The 13,521-nt window shown below is 47.3% G+C and overlaps 1 protein-coding gene across 1 annotated transcript; it reads right to left on the bottom strand.

The window, feature by feature from the left end:
* On the bottom strand, positions 1–5,389 carry Psmc3 (proteasome 26S subunit, ATPase 3). Its single transcript, XM_034494196.2, has 12 exons — positions 5,102–5,389; positions 4,786–4,869; positions 4,348–4,473; positions 3,885–3,989; positions 3,737–3,799; positions 3,378–3,515; positions 2,500–2,643; positions 2,242–2,390; positions 1,448–1,544; positions 1,149–1,294; positions 318–399; positions 1–182 (listed from the first exon to the last, which is right to left on the bottom strand). Exons 1-12 carry the CDS (start codon positions 5,183–5,185, stop codon positions 72–74), a joined length of 1,329 nt encoding a protein of 442 aa, XP_034350087.1. The 5' UTR covers positions 5,186–5,389; the 3' UTR covers positions 1–71.
* Positions 5,390–13,521: the final 8,132 nt, after the last annotated feature.

Raw genomic sequence — 13,521 nt, 5'->3', positions numbered from 1 at the left:
TGGCGAGGAACAGAAAACACCTTTTATTATCAACTTTAGCCCACAGACCAACGGACAGACTAGAGGTATCTCTAGGCATAGTACTGCAGGTTGGCTTTCTTCTTGGCCTGAACCTCCAGGATGCCCTCCATGTAGTCCTCGTGAGTCAGCTCCGTGGCACCCCTGCGCAGTGCGATCATACCCTGCAGCCAGGACAGAAGGGATGATCTAGAATGCCTCCCTGCACCTCATGCCCAACTTCCAAAAGCATGGGTCCCTGACCTAACCAGGAAAGGGCAAGGCTTGAAACAATCCACCCACCCACCCTGACCACTCACCGCCTCCACACACACAGCCTTGCACTGGGCCCCATTGAAGTCATCAGTGCAGCGAGCCAGCTCTTCATAGTTCACATCAGGACTGGAGAAAGGACAGGACACCACAGAGCTTGGTTAGTCACAGAAGGCAACAACAAAGGGAAGATGTCCTACTATGTACCCATCAAACAATAAAATCCACTCGCTTTCTGCTGGCAGGAAGTCTTTGTCCACCCTGACTTTTCTTCTCAGTATAAAGGAGATTGGACAAAGCTATTTATAGGGTCTCTGATACACCGGCCTTCCAGAACCCTGCATCTAAGATACCAGGAAGCAAGTTTGCCTGAGGCTGGAAGCATGGGGTCATATAGACAAAAGACAATACGATCAATTCCTGATAAAGCCATGCATCAGCCAGCACAGTGCAGCTGCCCATCACCTGTCCTCATGTGCCAAGCACTGTGCCTAAGACATCACCATGGCTAAGTCTCAAAGTGGAATGATTTACCCTCAAGTTTCAAAATCAACATACTTTAGAGGGTTAGGTCACGCACTAAAAGTTGTATAGATCCGAGTTCAGATCATGTCCTGATCATGTCTCCTAGGCCATGCTTGGGCTGTGCCCATCTACGGGGCTGTGAAGGCCTATGTGTCTTCAAATGGGAGAATGAGGCACAGGTGACTGAGTACCACAGCACCCAGGAGGGTCTGAGCCCCAGCAAAACTCTACCTCAGGCAGTGGGGAGAAATGGAGGCTATGTGCATGCACGGGGTGGGGTGGATCAGAGGCTGGGGAGCAACAACAGTACAGGAGTCATGAAAACGGAGGACTCAAAAGCTGTTGCAGCTGACCTCACGTTCATCTTCCGTGAGTGGATCTGCATGATTCTGGCTCGGGCCTCCTCGTTGGGCATTGGAAACTCAATCTTGCGGTCCAGGCGGCCTGAGCGCAGCAGGGCAGGGTCCAGGATGTCCACCCTGTTAGTGGCTGCAATTACCTAAAGAAGAGGGGAAGCAGCAACCTGAACAAAAGAGCAGGACATCTACTCACAAGCACAGGTTACGGTGGTAACAGGAGGCAGCCTGAAAATGGGGAAGACAAAGCCCAAGCTGTCAGTACCCAATAGGGATAGAGTCAGCCCTTCACTCACCTTCACTTGAGTGTTGGGCTGGAAGCCATCCAGCTGGTTCAGAAGCTCCAGCATGGTCCTCTGCACCTCTCGGTCCCCTGCCTTTTCACTGTCGAAGCTGCGGTGCACAGGAGCCCGAGATGCCAGTGACATCACGGCATAAGCACAGGCTATTCCAACTTGTCCAGGGAAATGGTTGCCTCAACTTGAGGCTCCCAGCCCAGGGACTGGTACAGAGAAAGGTTCACCAATAATTAACTGCAGCATTCAAGCTTGCAGAGGCTTCTGGGATCAGTACTGAGCTAGTGACAGACAGTGAGCAGAAACAGCCAGGGCTAGGGCTGTGGCTCTGAGCAATGCATGATCCCATAGAACTTTGATTAGAAATATCTAGAATCAGGAACCCAGACAGCCAACCCCAAGGAAGGGTTCTATAAACAATGGCCAGCCAACCACCCAGTGAATAGAAAGAGCTTAAAACCAATTGGATATTGGGACGGTGTCCAGGATGGCGGTGGAGGGAAAGCAAGGTTGGAAGAATGGGCCACACAAATCTAGCATTTTTGCTAAGGAGCAATGGGGTGACCTAGGAATGGTTTTAAATAGTGTATGATGGACTTGGAAAACATATGAGATGACCACATTTCTTTTTTGAGAACAAGGTGTGAGCTGTGAGAATTTAGGAAAAACAGAAGTGCTACTACCCAGGAGGGGAAACAGTATGGGAGAGAGCTAGAATTTAGAGGAGCTGGGAGTTGAGCTCCCAGCTCACCCCCACCCCCAAGAACCCTTGGAAGTCCCTAGCGCTCCCTTACCGCTTGGTACCAATGGCATCCAATTCATCTATGAAGATAATAGATGGTGCCTTTTCCTTGGCCAGGGCAAAAGCATCACGGACCAGCTTGGCACCATCTCCAATAAACATCTGTACCAGCTGAGGGCCTGCCAGCTTCAAGAAGGTGGCCTGAGAGAGGGACAGATCAGACCAAAGGCAAAAGAAGCTCAAAGATTCAGGCCTGTTTCCTACAGCTTCAAGTACCCCCACCTCCTCCCTGCCCCCCCACCACACACACCTTGGTCTGAGCGGCACAGGCTCGAGCAAGCAGAGTCTTCCCTGTACCAGGCGGCCCATACATCAGCACTCCTTTTGGGGGCTGGATACCCAAGTTCTCAAACTTCTCTTTGTGGTTCATAGGCAGGACAATGGCTTCCACCAGCTGCCAGGAAGAAGTCCTGGGTGAGGAAAGTGATGCCCTGAGGGATCCTATAGCCCAAATCTAGTCTGCATCTCTCCTACTCTAATGCAGAGACAGTCTTCTCTCCTCTCCAACAAAAATACATTAACATCCCCATTTCCCACCCTAAGGGCAGCCAGGGTAGAACAGAGAGACAAGGACACTGGTCTGCATTAAATGCATAGCTCAGAGAGTAAGAGGGCTTACTGTGCAAGCATGAAGACCTAAGTTCAAATCTCTAGCACCCATGTAAAAATCCAGGCCTATAAAACACAAGCCTATAGCCCTGGTGCTGTGGGTTAGAGTCAGGAGGATCAGTGGGGTTTGCAGAGCATCAGCCTAGATCCAGGTGCAGTGGGGAACCACGTCTCATAGGAAAAGGGTGGAGTAAAGATCAGGGTAGTTGACATTTTCTGTGTATGTATGCAGATACACAAACATTTACACCACACATGTAGGAAGGAGGGAGGAAGGGAGGGAAGACACTGGGGCAAAAATCAGGAGCCTGAGAGCAGTTTTTGCTCTGGCCTTTTATGTGGCCTTGGGCAATCTCCAAGGTCTCTGGAATCCAGGCTGCAAGCATTTGACACTGTCTTTGGTTTGGTTTTGGTTGTTTTATTCTTCCTTAGGGCACAGTAAGGGAATACACTCTGGTCAATTAGATGAAAAAGTACAAAGGCTGGCATGGCTGCGGACAGCGGCCTTGCCTCCCTCACCTCCTGGATCTGCTTGTCCAGTCCCCCGATGTCACTGTATTGCTCTGTGGGCCGCTCATCCACCTCCATGGCCTTCACCCGAGAGTCATACTCAGTGGGCAGGGTCTCCAGGATCAGGTAAGAGTCTTTGTTCACACCCTGACAACAGAGCATGGAGTGTGTGTCTGTGTTTGTCCCAGCTCTGCCTAATGCTCTGGGGGACAATTATTTGTAGTCTAAAGAGAAAGCCACAGAACTGGTGAACTGCAAGGATCACAGAGGCTGCAGATAGAATCCCTGCAGCAGTGGCAAGTTCAGAGGCAACAGTGACCTGTGTAAGAAGCTCACAGAATCCCTGCCTGGGCACAGGCATCACTCACCACCAGGTCTCCTGGCTTCAGCTTTTCTGCATCTACCAACCCAATCACTGGCAGGAAGTATGTCTGTAGGAAGAGTTACAGGCAGGCTTAGCTACTTTGAAACTCCCCAGTGATGCCCCCAGCCTGGCTGTTACTGAGCCAACCTTACTTGTCGGGTAGAAGTTTTGATCACTGCACACTTGCCCTTCCTCTGCGAGTCCAGGTCAATATTGGCACCATCCTCCTCCTGGTCATTGGGGTCAACATCCAGCAACTAAGAAGGAAAATAAGGTCAGTCCTGTAAACTTCCCAGAGTCCACTGCTGTATTCCCTATACCCACAAGACCACAGGCCCTACTTCCCTCCTCAATCCAGCCTTAAGCTTAGTAAACACACAATTGATGTGCTAGGGGGTTGATAACATTTTTGTTTAGGTGCTCTTTCTGTTTGCAAAGTCCATCTGCCCCAAAAGGGGGGGGGGAGGGGGACAAGAAAAAAAGCTTCTGCCTTTTTCCTTATGTCTAGGAAGTGGGACTCAGGAAGTGTAAGGTCAAAGCTTTTTACACACTCTACCCTATGAAGCCCATCCCAAGCTGTCTCCAAGCCCTACTGCCTCCTATACACACACACACCTCAATGACGTTGGAGACAAGGTATGGCAGGGTTTTGTTCACTTTGATTTTCTCACTGTTCTCTTTGATTTTGTCTTTCATGGCTTGGAGTTCATGGGTGACTCGCAATACTTCACTCTTCATTATCTGGGATAAGAGAAAAGAAATGTTTAATCCTGATTCAGCTTGCATTAATTAGGGCCCTGTAATGGATGAGGTCCGGGTTACCCGTGAGACCCATCCAACCAGATCTAGGGCTTTCTTAAGGTCCAGCCTCTATATGTCCAAACTTCGGAGATCAGGACAAGAGGCCAGTGTGAAAAACTTCCTGATGAAGAGGCTGTGGGGCAGGGCTGGGTATTTTCCATGGGTTTATGTGTGAACGAATCCCTCTCTGAGCCTCATCTGTAAAATGGTGATTTGAGAACTCTGCTGCCTGCACCAGAGCCTGGAGCCCACCTTGATCTCGCTGTCTAGCAGCCGTGTGCGCTGGACGATCTCTTCTGTGGACATCTTGAGCACCTCCTCCCCAATGCCATCTTGCTATTTAAAAAAGGGAAGAAGTACTTATTTACTGTAACTAAGGGCTGCCATCCCACGTTCCCACAGCCCCCTCGCCTCCTGCTTCCTTATCTCAACAGCAGAATGAAGTCGGAAGCTCTGTGCCCAGTCCAGACTGAACCTGGACTTCCAGCCACCTCCTTTTCCGCCCTCCAAGAACGTCCAACCCTATAGCCCAAACTTTGGGACGCCCCTCAGGTCTCCCAGCACTCACCTCAGCTTCATCCCACACGGTCGCCATCTTCTCCTGCCGAGTCACTGGACTCTCGGGAGTCGGCAGCAGATTCATTTCCTGCATGAAAAGGCCGAAACTGGGAGTGCGCACGAGCCCCTGAAGGAACTCAGCGCGGCCTTTCTCAACGTCTTCTCTCCACCCGTGGAGAACTTCACCCGCGATTCCTGACGTGACAGAATTGGCTCTGTCTTCGTTACCGAGCGAATCTGCCGCTGGGTCTCCACGAACCAAACCGAGGCAATAGGGCCCGCCCAGTGGCTCGCCGGTTGCTCGGGTTCGTGCGGGAGAGAAGGCTGGGCTGCTATTGGCCGGCGCGCGGATGGGGGCGGGGCTCGCTGCACACCCGGAAGAGGCGGGAGAAAGGAGGGAGCCGTGGAGTCTTTCGGGAAATGCAGTTTTTAACTTGGCGGATCACTGAAAAGGAGTTTGCAGGTTCCATCTAAGGACCCGGGTAAACTTGGAATTGAAAGATTTGCACAGTGTGGTGGCGCACGCCTTTAGTCTCAGCACTCCGGAGGCAGAGGCAGGTGGATCTCTGAGTTGTCTATAGAGTGAGTCCAGGAAAGCTAAGACCACACAAAGAAACTCTTGTCTCAGAAAGAGAGAGGGAGAGGAGGAGACGGGGAGGGGGAAAAGAAGTTGCCAAGTTTGATGGCAGATGCCTGTCATCCCAGCCACTGAGACACTGCAAAGCTAAAGCAGATGCATTTCTGCATATTAAGGCCAGCCTGTGCTACAGTGAATTTCTAGCTATTCTGGCCACAGTGTGAGTCTTAAACAAAAATAGCCTAACAAAACCCAGATAAACCATTGCTTCTACTAATATCAATGCAGATCCAACTGTCCACATAGGGAGGTTATTTTTGTTACAACATACTGTATATATTTCAACTCTTGTTTAAGGTACTATATCGATGCAACTCATTTAAAATGGGATGTAAAGTTCTAGTCTGAGAAAGCTGCTGTTACAAACTGTTTAGTATCATTTGAAATGCAAATTAGAAGTTATTTACCTATAAATAATCAAACGTATGGTCATGTTAGATCCTAGTTCAGTTAATTTCAGAAATAAGCTTTATTTAGCCTATAGATGTTTTCAAAGTTACACAGATAGTAAATAGCTAGAAACAAGCAAACAAGATTTGCCTATTTACATATACTCTAGGTAGATGGTCTTCAAACACTTCAAAAATCTATAGAACATGGCATTTAAGATGTTTTAATAAGGGGCTGGAGAGATGGCTCAGAGGTTAAGAGCACTGACTGCTCTTCTAGAGGTCCTGAGTTCAATTCCCAGCAACCACATGGTGGCTCAAAATCATCTGTAATGGGATCTGATGCCCTCTTCTGGTGTGTCTGAAGACAGCAATAGTGTACTCATACATAAAATAAATAAATACCTTTTTAAAAAGATGTTTTCATAACAGGGCTTTTTGTGACATTGAGATGCATCAGCTCCTGGCATCACTTGAATACTACTTCAAAGAAGATGATGGGCATTGAAGACCCTCCATATGGAGTTTGATTCAAATGTGGCAAAGCTGGACACTGGGCAGAAGACTGGCCTTGCCTCAACTGCTGACAGCATGTTGTCCAAACCGTGGACAAGCAGGACACTGAGGAAGTTGACTGCTGAACCTTGCGAAGACAAGAAGGCCAGTCCTTCATAATTCCTGCTTCACAAAAAGTGTGTCAGATATTCTGGGCCTGTAGGCTGAAGATAGATGCCCCAATATTGCACGGGAATCTTGGGTGACTGACAAGGCAGCCAGCAGTCTCTGTCATTCCTATAGCTTTGGAGGCTGCTTGCTCTGCACTTCCTGTTTTCTCAGGTAATATTTATCCTCAGGAATCTGAGGTTGAATGGGGTTGAAGACTAGATAGTTACAGTCTCACATTAAGTTTAAGTTGCGAAGGGATTAAGAAAAAGATTTAAGGTCTAAAAAGATGTATTCAGGTTGATACATGCAAGTTCTGATAGAAGTGAATTAAGTACAGAACTTTGAACTCACCAAGATAGGATAGACACTGGGGTATTTTCTTCAAGTTTGCCAAATACAAATGGACTGGACATTATGAATGTAATTCTTACCTGATAGTTTTCATAATTGTTCTTATTGTATACAATTTATTGATGTTAGAGAAAGAGCCTTTTATTGGACTAAGACAGGGAGATTTTGAGGTGATCTTTTTTTTTCCGATACAATCTAGCCTAAACAAGGCACCAGATCCATAAAAGACCCTGTCTCAGAGGGTGAGAGGAAACAAAGAGCAAGACCCTGTGATCTGGGCCTGAGATCCTCTCCCCCCCACCACCACCTGCATGCTTCCCAGCTGTCCCACCTCACAACACTCCATGGCACTGCCCAGGTGGCCCAGCAGCCGGTAGGCCACAGCCATGTGGTACTGGCTCATGGCCCGATATTTGAGGCTCCAGCCTTTGCCATAGTCGTTGACAAGCTCTGCAGCCTTGCAGGGGAAGAACAGGGCTTTCTCATAGTCCTGCAGGGGGCACAGAACAGGAAGGGGACACACTGAGTGGTAGGAACTGACCCAAACCCAGGACTCCAGGCCTGGGATCTGTGACAGCCAGGGAGCCCCAGTGTTTGTTTGTTATAGGGTGTTTTGTTTTGTTTGTATTTCTTATGTTGCTCAGAAAAGCTGCAAAGTTGCAGTCCTCCTGCCTTCGCCTCCAGAGTACTGAGGTCACAGACATGCACCACAGTGGTCATGGTTAGTCTGTTTCTTCATTGTGTCTTCCAGCAGTAAGCATGATCCAGGGAGAAGGGAAACCAGTGCTCAAGTATGGCTTCTTGAGATTGCTGCTGTGTGCCGAGCCAAACACAGTTCTTAGATTTAGCTGATGCATAGTAAATATTTGTTCATTCAATGAAAATGACACAGCTGGCTTCTCCTCTCATGCAGTCCTAGATGACTTCTTGACTTCAGGACCACACAGGGCTCCTGAGGGTTCAAAGACAGTGTTCCACCATCAGCACCAAAGAACATCAGATCGAGGTTATCGAGGCTAGAGTGAGATTGACCTCTATAATCTGTTGTAGAGTATCCAGAAACATTGGACTCAAGCCAGATCTGATTATGATACCTACTCTCGCAAGAAGAAAACAAAAACAAACAAAGCCTTCTCAGAATTAGGACACAAGTCTTAATCTTGCCACATCTTGCCAAGATGTCATATCTTTCTTCATAATACCTGGGCCTCTGCCCTTTGATTGGTGTCATAGACCCCCCAAACTCCTCTCACATCTAGGTTTCTACACCTCCTATAACTATGTCACCACTGAATATCAATGAATATTAATGTTCTCTAAACCAACAGCAAAGCCTCACTGACCATCAAAGACGAGCCAAGTCTTACTCTGTTGCCCACGCTCTCCGAGCTTCCCTTTCAGAGCACTTACCAGGAATATGTATCTTCTGTGATGATTTGGCTGTCTTCTCTGTTAAACTCGCTGAGTACACGTGTCCTAGTGTTTGCATGAGAGCCCAGGAGAATGCTCAGGGCACAAAACATATTCTCCTCCTCACCCCTTTAAGAGACGGTCTTACTATGTAGATCAGGATGGCCATGAACTCATAGAGATCCAATTACCTTGCCTCCTGAGTGCTAATATTAAAGGCTCACAACTGTCTGAGTGTGTGTGTGTGTGTGTGTGTGTGTGTGTGTGTGTGTGCGCGCGCGCACGTGCGTGTGCACACGTGTGCACGCGTCTGCATGCCTCATATCCCAGATGTCTATGAACTCTCTGTATAATCATGGATGACTCTCAAGTTCTGATTACCATGCATCCAGGCATTGAGGTCACACACAGATTTTACCACCACACGAGGCTTGTGCAGCACTAGAATCAGAGCCACAACCCCTCTCATGCTAGGGTGGCACTCTCCTAAGTCACCAACATCCCCAACACCAGCTTGCTTTCGATTTGCAAAATGTGGCACCTGTCACAGAAGTGTATTCCCTAATATCTCTTAACCTCTCCCTCCCCCAGAATATATCCACAACACCTCCCTCCCTGTGTCTGTGTAACATTTCCTCAAGTTTGACATTTTGAAAAATTCTTTATTTTGAAAAAAGGTAAAAATATATAAAAAGTTGAAAGAACAAACAATAAAAATCTCTGTGCCTTTCATATAGATTTGCCTCTGTGTGTGTGTGTAGACAAGGTCTTACATTATACCCCAGGCTGCCAGTTTTGAAGCACCCAGGCCAGCTGTCTTGTACCTAATCTGTCCTCTACATAGCAACTAGTGGAATTCCTTTGAAACTGCTTGGATCATGTCACTCTGCCTAAAACCTCCACAGCAGCTGCCTGTCTCTCTGAGTAAAAGTCCAAATCCTTGCAACAGCCTATAAAGCTTTGTGTATTTAGACTCTGGATTCTTAGGTCTCGGCAAGCAGCCTCCTTGCTGTGCCTTGACTATCTCAGGCAAGCCCCTGTTTCTTTTTTTCTAGAATATCTTTTATAATTTTGCTGCTTGACCTGATGCCTATTTTTAATTTTTATTTCTCTTTTAATATTTATTTAATTTAAGTGTAAGCACACGCATCTGTATCATGCATTCACATGAGTGCTGTCCCTAAGAAGGCCAGAGGGGGAGATCAGGCACCTTGGAGCTGGAATTATGGGATTTATGGGATGTGAGCCACCAAAACAGGTGCTGGGAACTGAACTCAGGTCCTCTGGAAGAACAATAAGCACTCTTAACCATTAAGCAACTTCTCCAGCCTGTTTTTTTTTTTTTTTTTTTTTTTTTTTTGTTCTTTATTTTTTGTTTTTAAATGTCAGGATCTCACTCTGTAATTTACCTGGCCTGGAACTTGTTGTCTAATCCAGGCTGACCAGATCTCATATCGGTTCTTCTGCCTTAGTCTTCTGAGTGCTGACGTCGCAATCACAGCCCACAGCACCTGACTTTCTCACCTTCTTTTCTTCAGTACTGGGGTTTGAAGCCAAGGCCTCTGCATGCTAGACGAGCCCTACACCACTGAGATGCATCCCAGCTCTCCTCACTTCTTTTGAGTCACCTCTCAATAATATCTCAGTGAGGTGACCCTAAGATCCACGCTAATACCAAGCCTGCCAACTCTGCCTACTCCGGAGCCACTCTACTCCTTTTTTAAAAAGCAATCTGGCTGGGCAGTGGTGGCACACGCCTTTAATCCCAACACTTGGGAGGCAGAGGCAGGCGGATTTCTGAGTTCGAGGCCAGCCTGGTCTACACAGTGAGTTCCAGGACAGCCAGGGCTATACAGAGAAACCCTGTCTCAAAAAAAAAAAAAAAAAAAAAAAAAAAAAAAAGCAATCTTTCTGTGTCTTGAGGAGCTGGGGCTACAGGTTTTCTGTGTCTTGAGGAGCTGGGGCTACAGGTTGTGTCATGCCTGGTGTGTGTCTGTGTGTCTGTGTGTGTGTGTCTGTGTGTGTATAATATACATACACACTTAAAACAATCTCAATATTTCAACCCTAGTAACTCCTTTTGAGGGGAAGGGAAGTTTTCAAGAGAAGATTTCTCTGTGTAACACAGGTTGTCTTGAAATTCACTCTATAGACCAGGCTGGCCTCCACCTGCCTCTGCCTCCTGAGTACTGGACTACGGGTGTGAGCCACACCACAGCCAGCCTTGTAACTTCTTTTCATGAATCAAATGGAAGTAAGGTGAGGTCTAGATGCCACACAGCTGGGTCCTTGGGAGAGAATTTGCTGAGGTGAAGACCATCCTCCTGGGCTAGGGGATGTAGCTCAGTGGAAGAGTGCTGACTTAATGCTCTAGACATGTTCGGAGATCACAGTTACTCTGTGGGATGTTTCTCAAGCTGTATCCTCCTAGTGTTCTGCCTCCTTTCATCTTTCCCTGGAGATGTTAACCCTTCTCACATGATGAACTGGGCCAGCCAACCATTTCCACCGAGACTCAGCTTTTCCTTCTCTTTAAAATGAATAAGCACATACATCGTTAATTCCAGTACTCAGTGCATTTGAGGCTATCTGTGTTTACATAGGGAGTTCTAGGTCTGCCAGAGCTACACAATGAGATCCTACCTTAGAAAAAATGAATATCCAAGGGGGAAGATTGCTCAGCAGGTAAAGGCACTTGTTCCCAAGCCTGATGACCTGAGTCTGATGCCCAGGACCCCCATGATAGAAGCAGAGGACTGAATTCCTTTAAGTTGTCCTCTTACATCTATATGATAAGGTTTACAGGAGAACAAGATCACCCGAGCCACACTGAAGCCACAGAATGAAGCTTTATTGAGGTCTGTCTCTGAGAGAAGGGAGAACAGCCATGCCAAAAGGGAGGTTGGGTTTTATAGGATGGTTTAAGCTGGGATGGGAAGCGGCAGAAGAGCATCAAGAGAAGGCAACTGCTGCAAACAAAATGCTCAAACAGAAATTTTTATGTGGGGACTACTGGGCATTAAGATAACAGGATGCTGTGGTCTTGGCTTGGACTCCTGAGACATGCAGAAAGTGTAGGGTTTTTTTTTTTTTTATCTCCTTGAAGGAGCTGGTTCCCTCTTGAGTAGGGACTACGGCCAGCCTAACACTTCACATATATAGTGGTATGAATATGTACATGTAAACACTAAATAATTTTTTTAAAAAACATTTATAACCATTTTATGAGGAAAAACTTGCAAACTGTAAACATCCCATTAACTCAAATTTTAATAATATCAGTATGGTCCCTAACTTGTTGAATTAAAACTGTGTCACTGTGTCCAGAACCTTTGTGTCTCTCAAAATAGTCATGTTGAGGTCTAGCCCCTGGGGTAATGGCATTTGGAGATAAGGCTTTGGGAGGCGGTAGGGGTTAGATGAGGTGGGGCACTCACCTTTATAGATATAAGGAAGAATGCCTCTCTTTCTTTGGGAGCACAGATAAAAGGTTATATAAGGACACGGTGGTAAGGCACAATAGAATCTTCTGCCACATTGATGCTGCACGTAAGTCTCCAAAGCTGTAAGGAAATATGCTGTGGTTGTTTGAGACACCATCCCTGGTATTTTGTGATGGTAGCCTGTGATGATAAAGCAGTTGTGATTTGTCACCACCATTGGGGCTTTGGGAGCCCTTCCAAGCTGGCTCACCTCCCTTTCTGTTCCTTCTGTTGTCTGGGATAAGATATTCCAGCCCCACCTTGTACTTCCCATGGTCCAGGGCTAGAACAGATTGTCTCCCAAAGAGGCTAGTTTTGTTGTTGTTTGCTTTGGTCTTGATTTGGTTTTTTTTGTTTTGTTCTTTGTTTGTTGGTTGGTTTTTTGAGTCAGGGTTTCTCTGTGTAGCCCTGGCTGTCCTGGAACTCACTCTGTAGACCAGGCTGGCCTCGAACTCACAGAAACCCGCCTGCCTCTGCCTCCCGAGTGCTGGGACTAAAGGCGTGCGCCACCACTGCCAGGCTGACCTTTACATTAACACGGGGATGATTTTTTACTAACATAAGCATAAGGACTCACGAGCTCATTCCACATACAAAGTTGAGTGTGCTGGCAAGCACTTATAAACCTCACATGGGGGATGGAGACAGGCTAGTCCCTGGAGCTTGCAAGTGAAGGCAGCCTGCCTAGCTCATTTGGTGAGTCCCTGGTCCCAGTGAGAGACTTTGTCTCCTACGGTAGCTGGAAATGCTTGTATTCTAGCATGAGAGCGCCACTCATTCCAAAACCTACAGCAGCCATGGTTCTCTGTATGAGACCTGCACACAGTCAAGCCAGGGAAAATTCCAGCATAGGTGCAGGAGGAAAGGCTCATGAGACCCCCGCCCCTCGCTGAGGAACTGCTGGTAATTGACAGCTGCTAGGAAAGGGTGGCTAGTTTTCCTTGGAGGAGTGTGACCACCAGCAGGTGACCCAAATGCTGGTAGATGACCCCATATCCACGTGTGTAAGGGCAGCACTAGTTAGAGTCAGTGACTATGAAAAAAGAATAGTCAAGAGGCAGAGGCAGGGGCAGGCAGATCTCTATGAATTCAAGGCCAGCCTGGTGAGTTCCAGGCCAGCCAGGGGGCTGGCCTGGTCTAAAAAGTGAGTTCTAGGCCAGCCTGAGCTACACAGTGGGACATTATTTCAAAAACCAAAAGAAAAAAAAAAAGGGAAAAAAGCCTAGGTCCTGAACTCAGGAGGGCGACAGACATGCTGGTGGACGTCTATGAGGAGTTCCAGGGAGAGCTGGGGATGGCTATGATAAAAATATACTTTATTTTCTATATGTATAAAATTCTCAACAAATAAAAAATGTTACTGAAAACACAGAGCCAGGCGTGGTGCACATACCTTTAATCCCAACTGGGGAAGCAGAGGTGAGTAGATCTGCGTTTAAGGCCAGCCTGGTTGGGGGGGTGGGGGGGAGGCATAGACTAGGTGATCTAAATTCAG

Source organism: Arvicanthis niloticus, chromosome 2 (genome assembly GCF_011762505.2).
Source record: "Arvicanthis niloticus isolate mArvNil1 chromosome 2, mArvNil1.pat.X, whole genome shotgun sequence".
NCBI classification, from domain to species: domain Eukaryota; kingdom Metazoa; phylum Chordata; class Mammalia; order Rodentia; family Muridae; genus Arvicanthis; species Arvicanthis niloticus.
The sequence above is the reverse complement of the archived record's forward strand: the minus strand, read 5'-3'. Positions and strand labels throughout refer to the sequence as shown.

What these genes read in the sequence shown, in the direction of transcription:
- Psmc3 (XM_034494196.2), bottom strand. Translation starts at nt 5,185, where the DNA reads ATGCAGGAAATGAATCTGCTGCCGACTCCCGAGAGTCCAGTGACTCGG. An exon ending in CCGTGTGGGATGAAGCTGAG is followed by an intron (nt 4,870 to 5,101) that starts GTGAGTGCTGGG and finishes TTTTTTAAATAG; the next exon opens with CAAGATGGCATTGGGGAGGA. An exon ending in CCTGTGCCGCTCAGACCAAG is followed by an intron (nt 2,391 to 2,499) that starts GTGTGTGTGGTG and finishes TCCCTCTCTCAG; the next exon opens with GCCACCTTCTTGAAGCTGGC.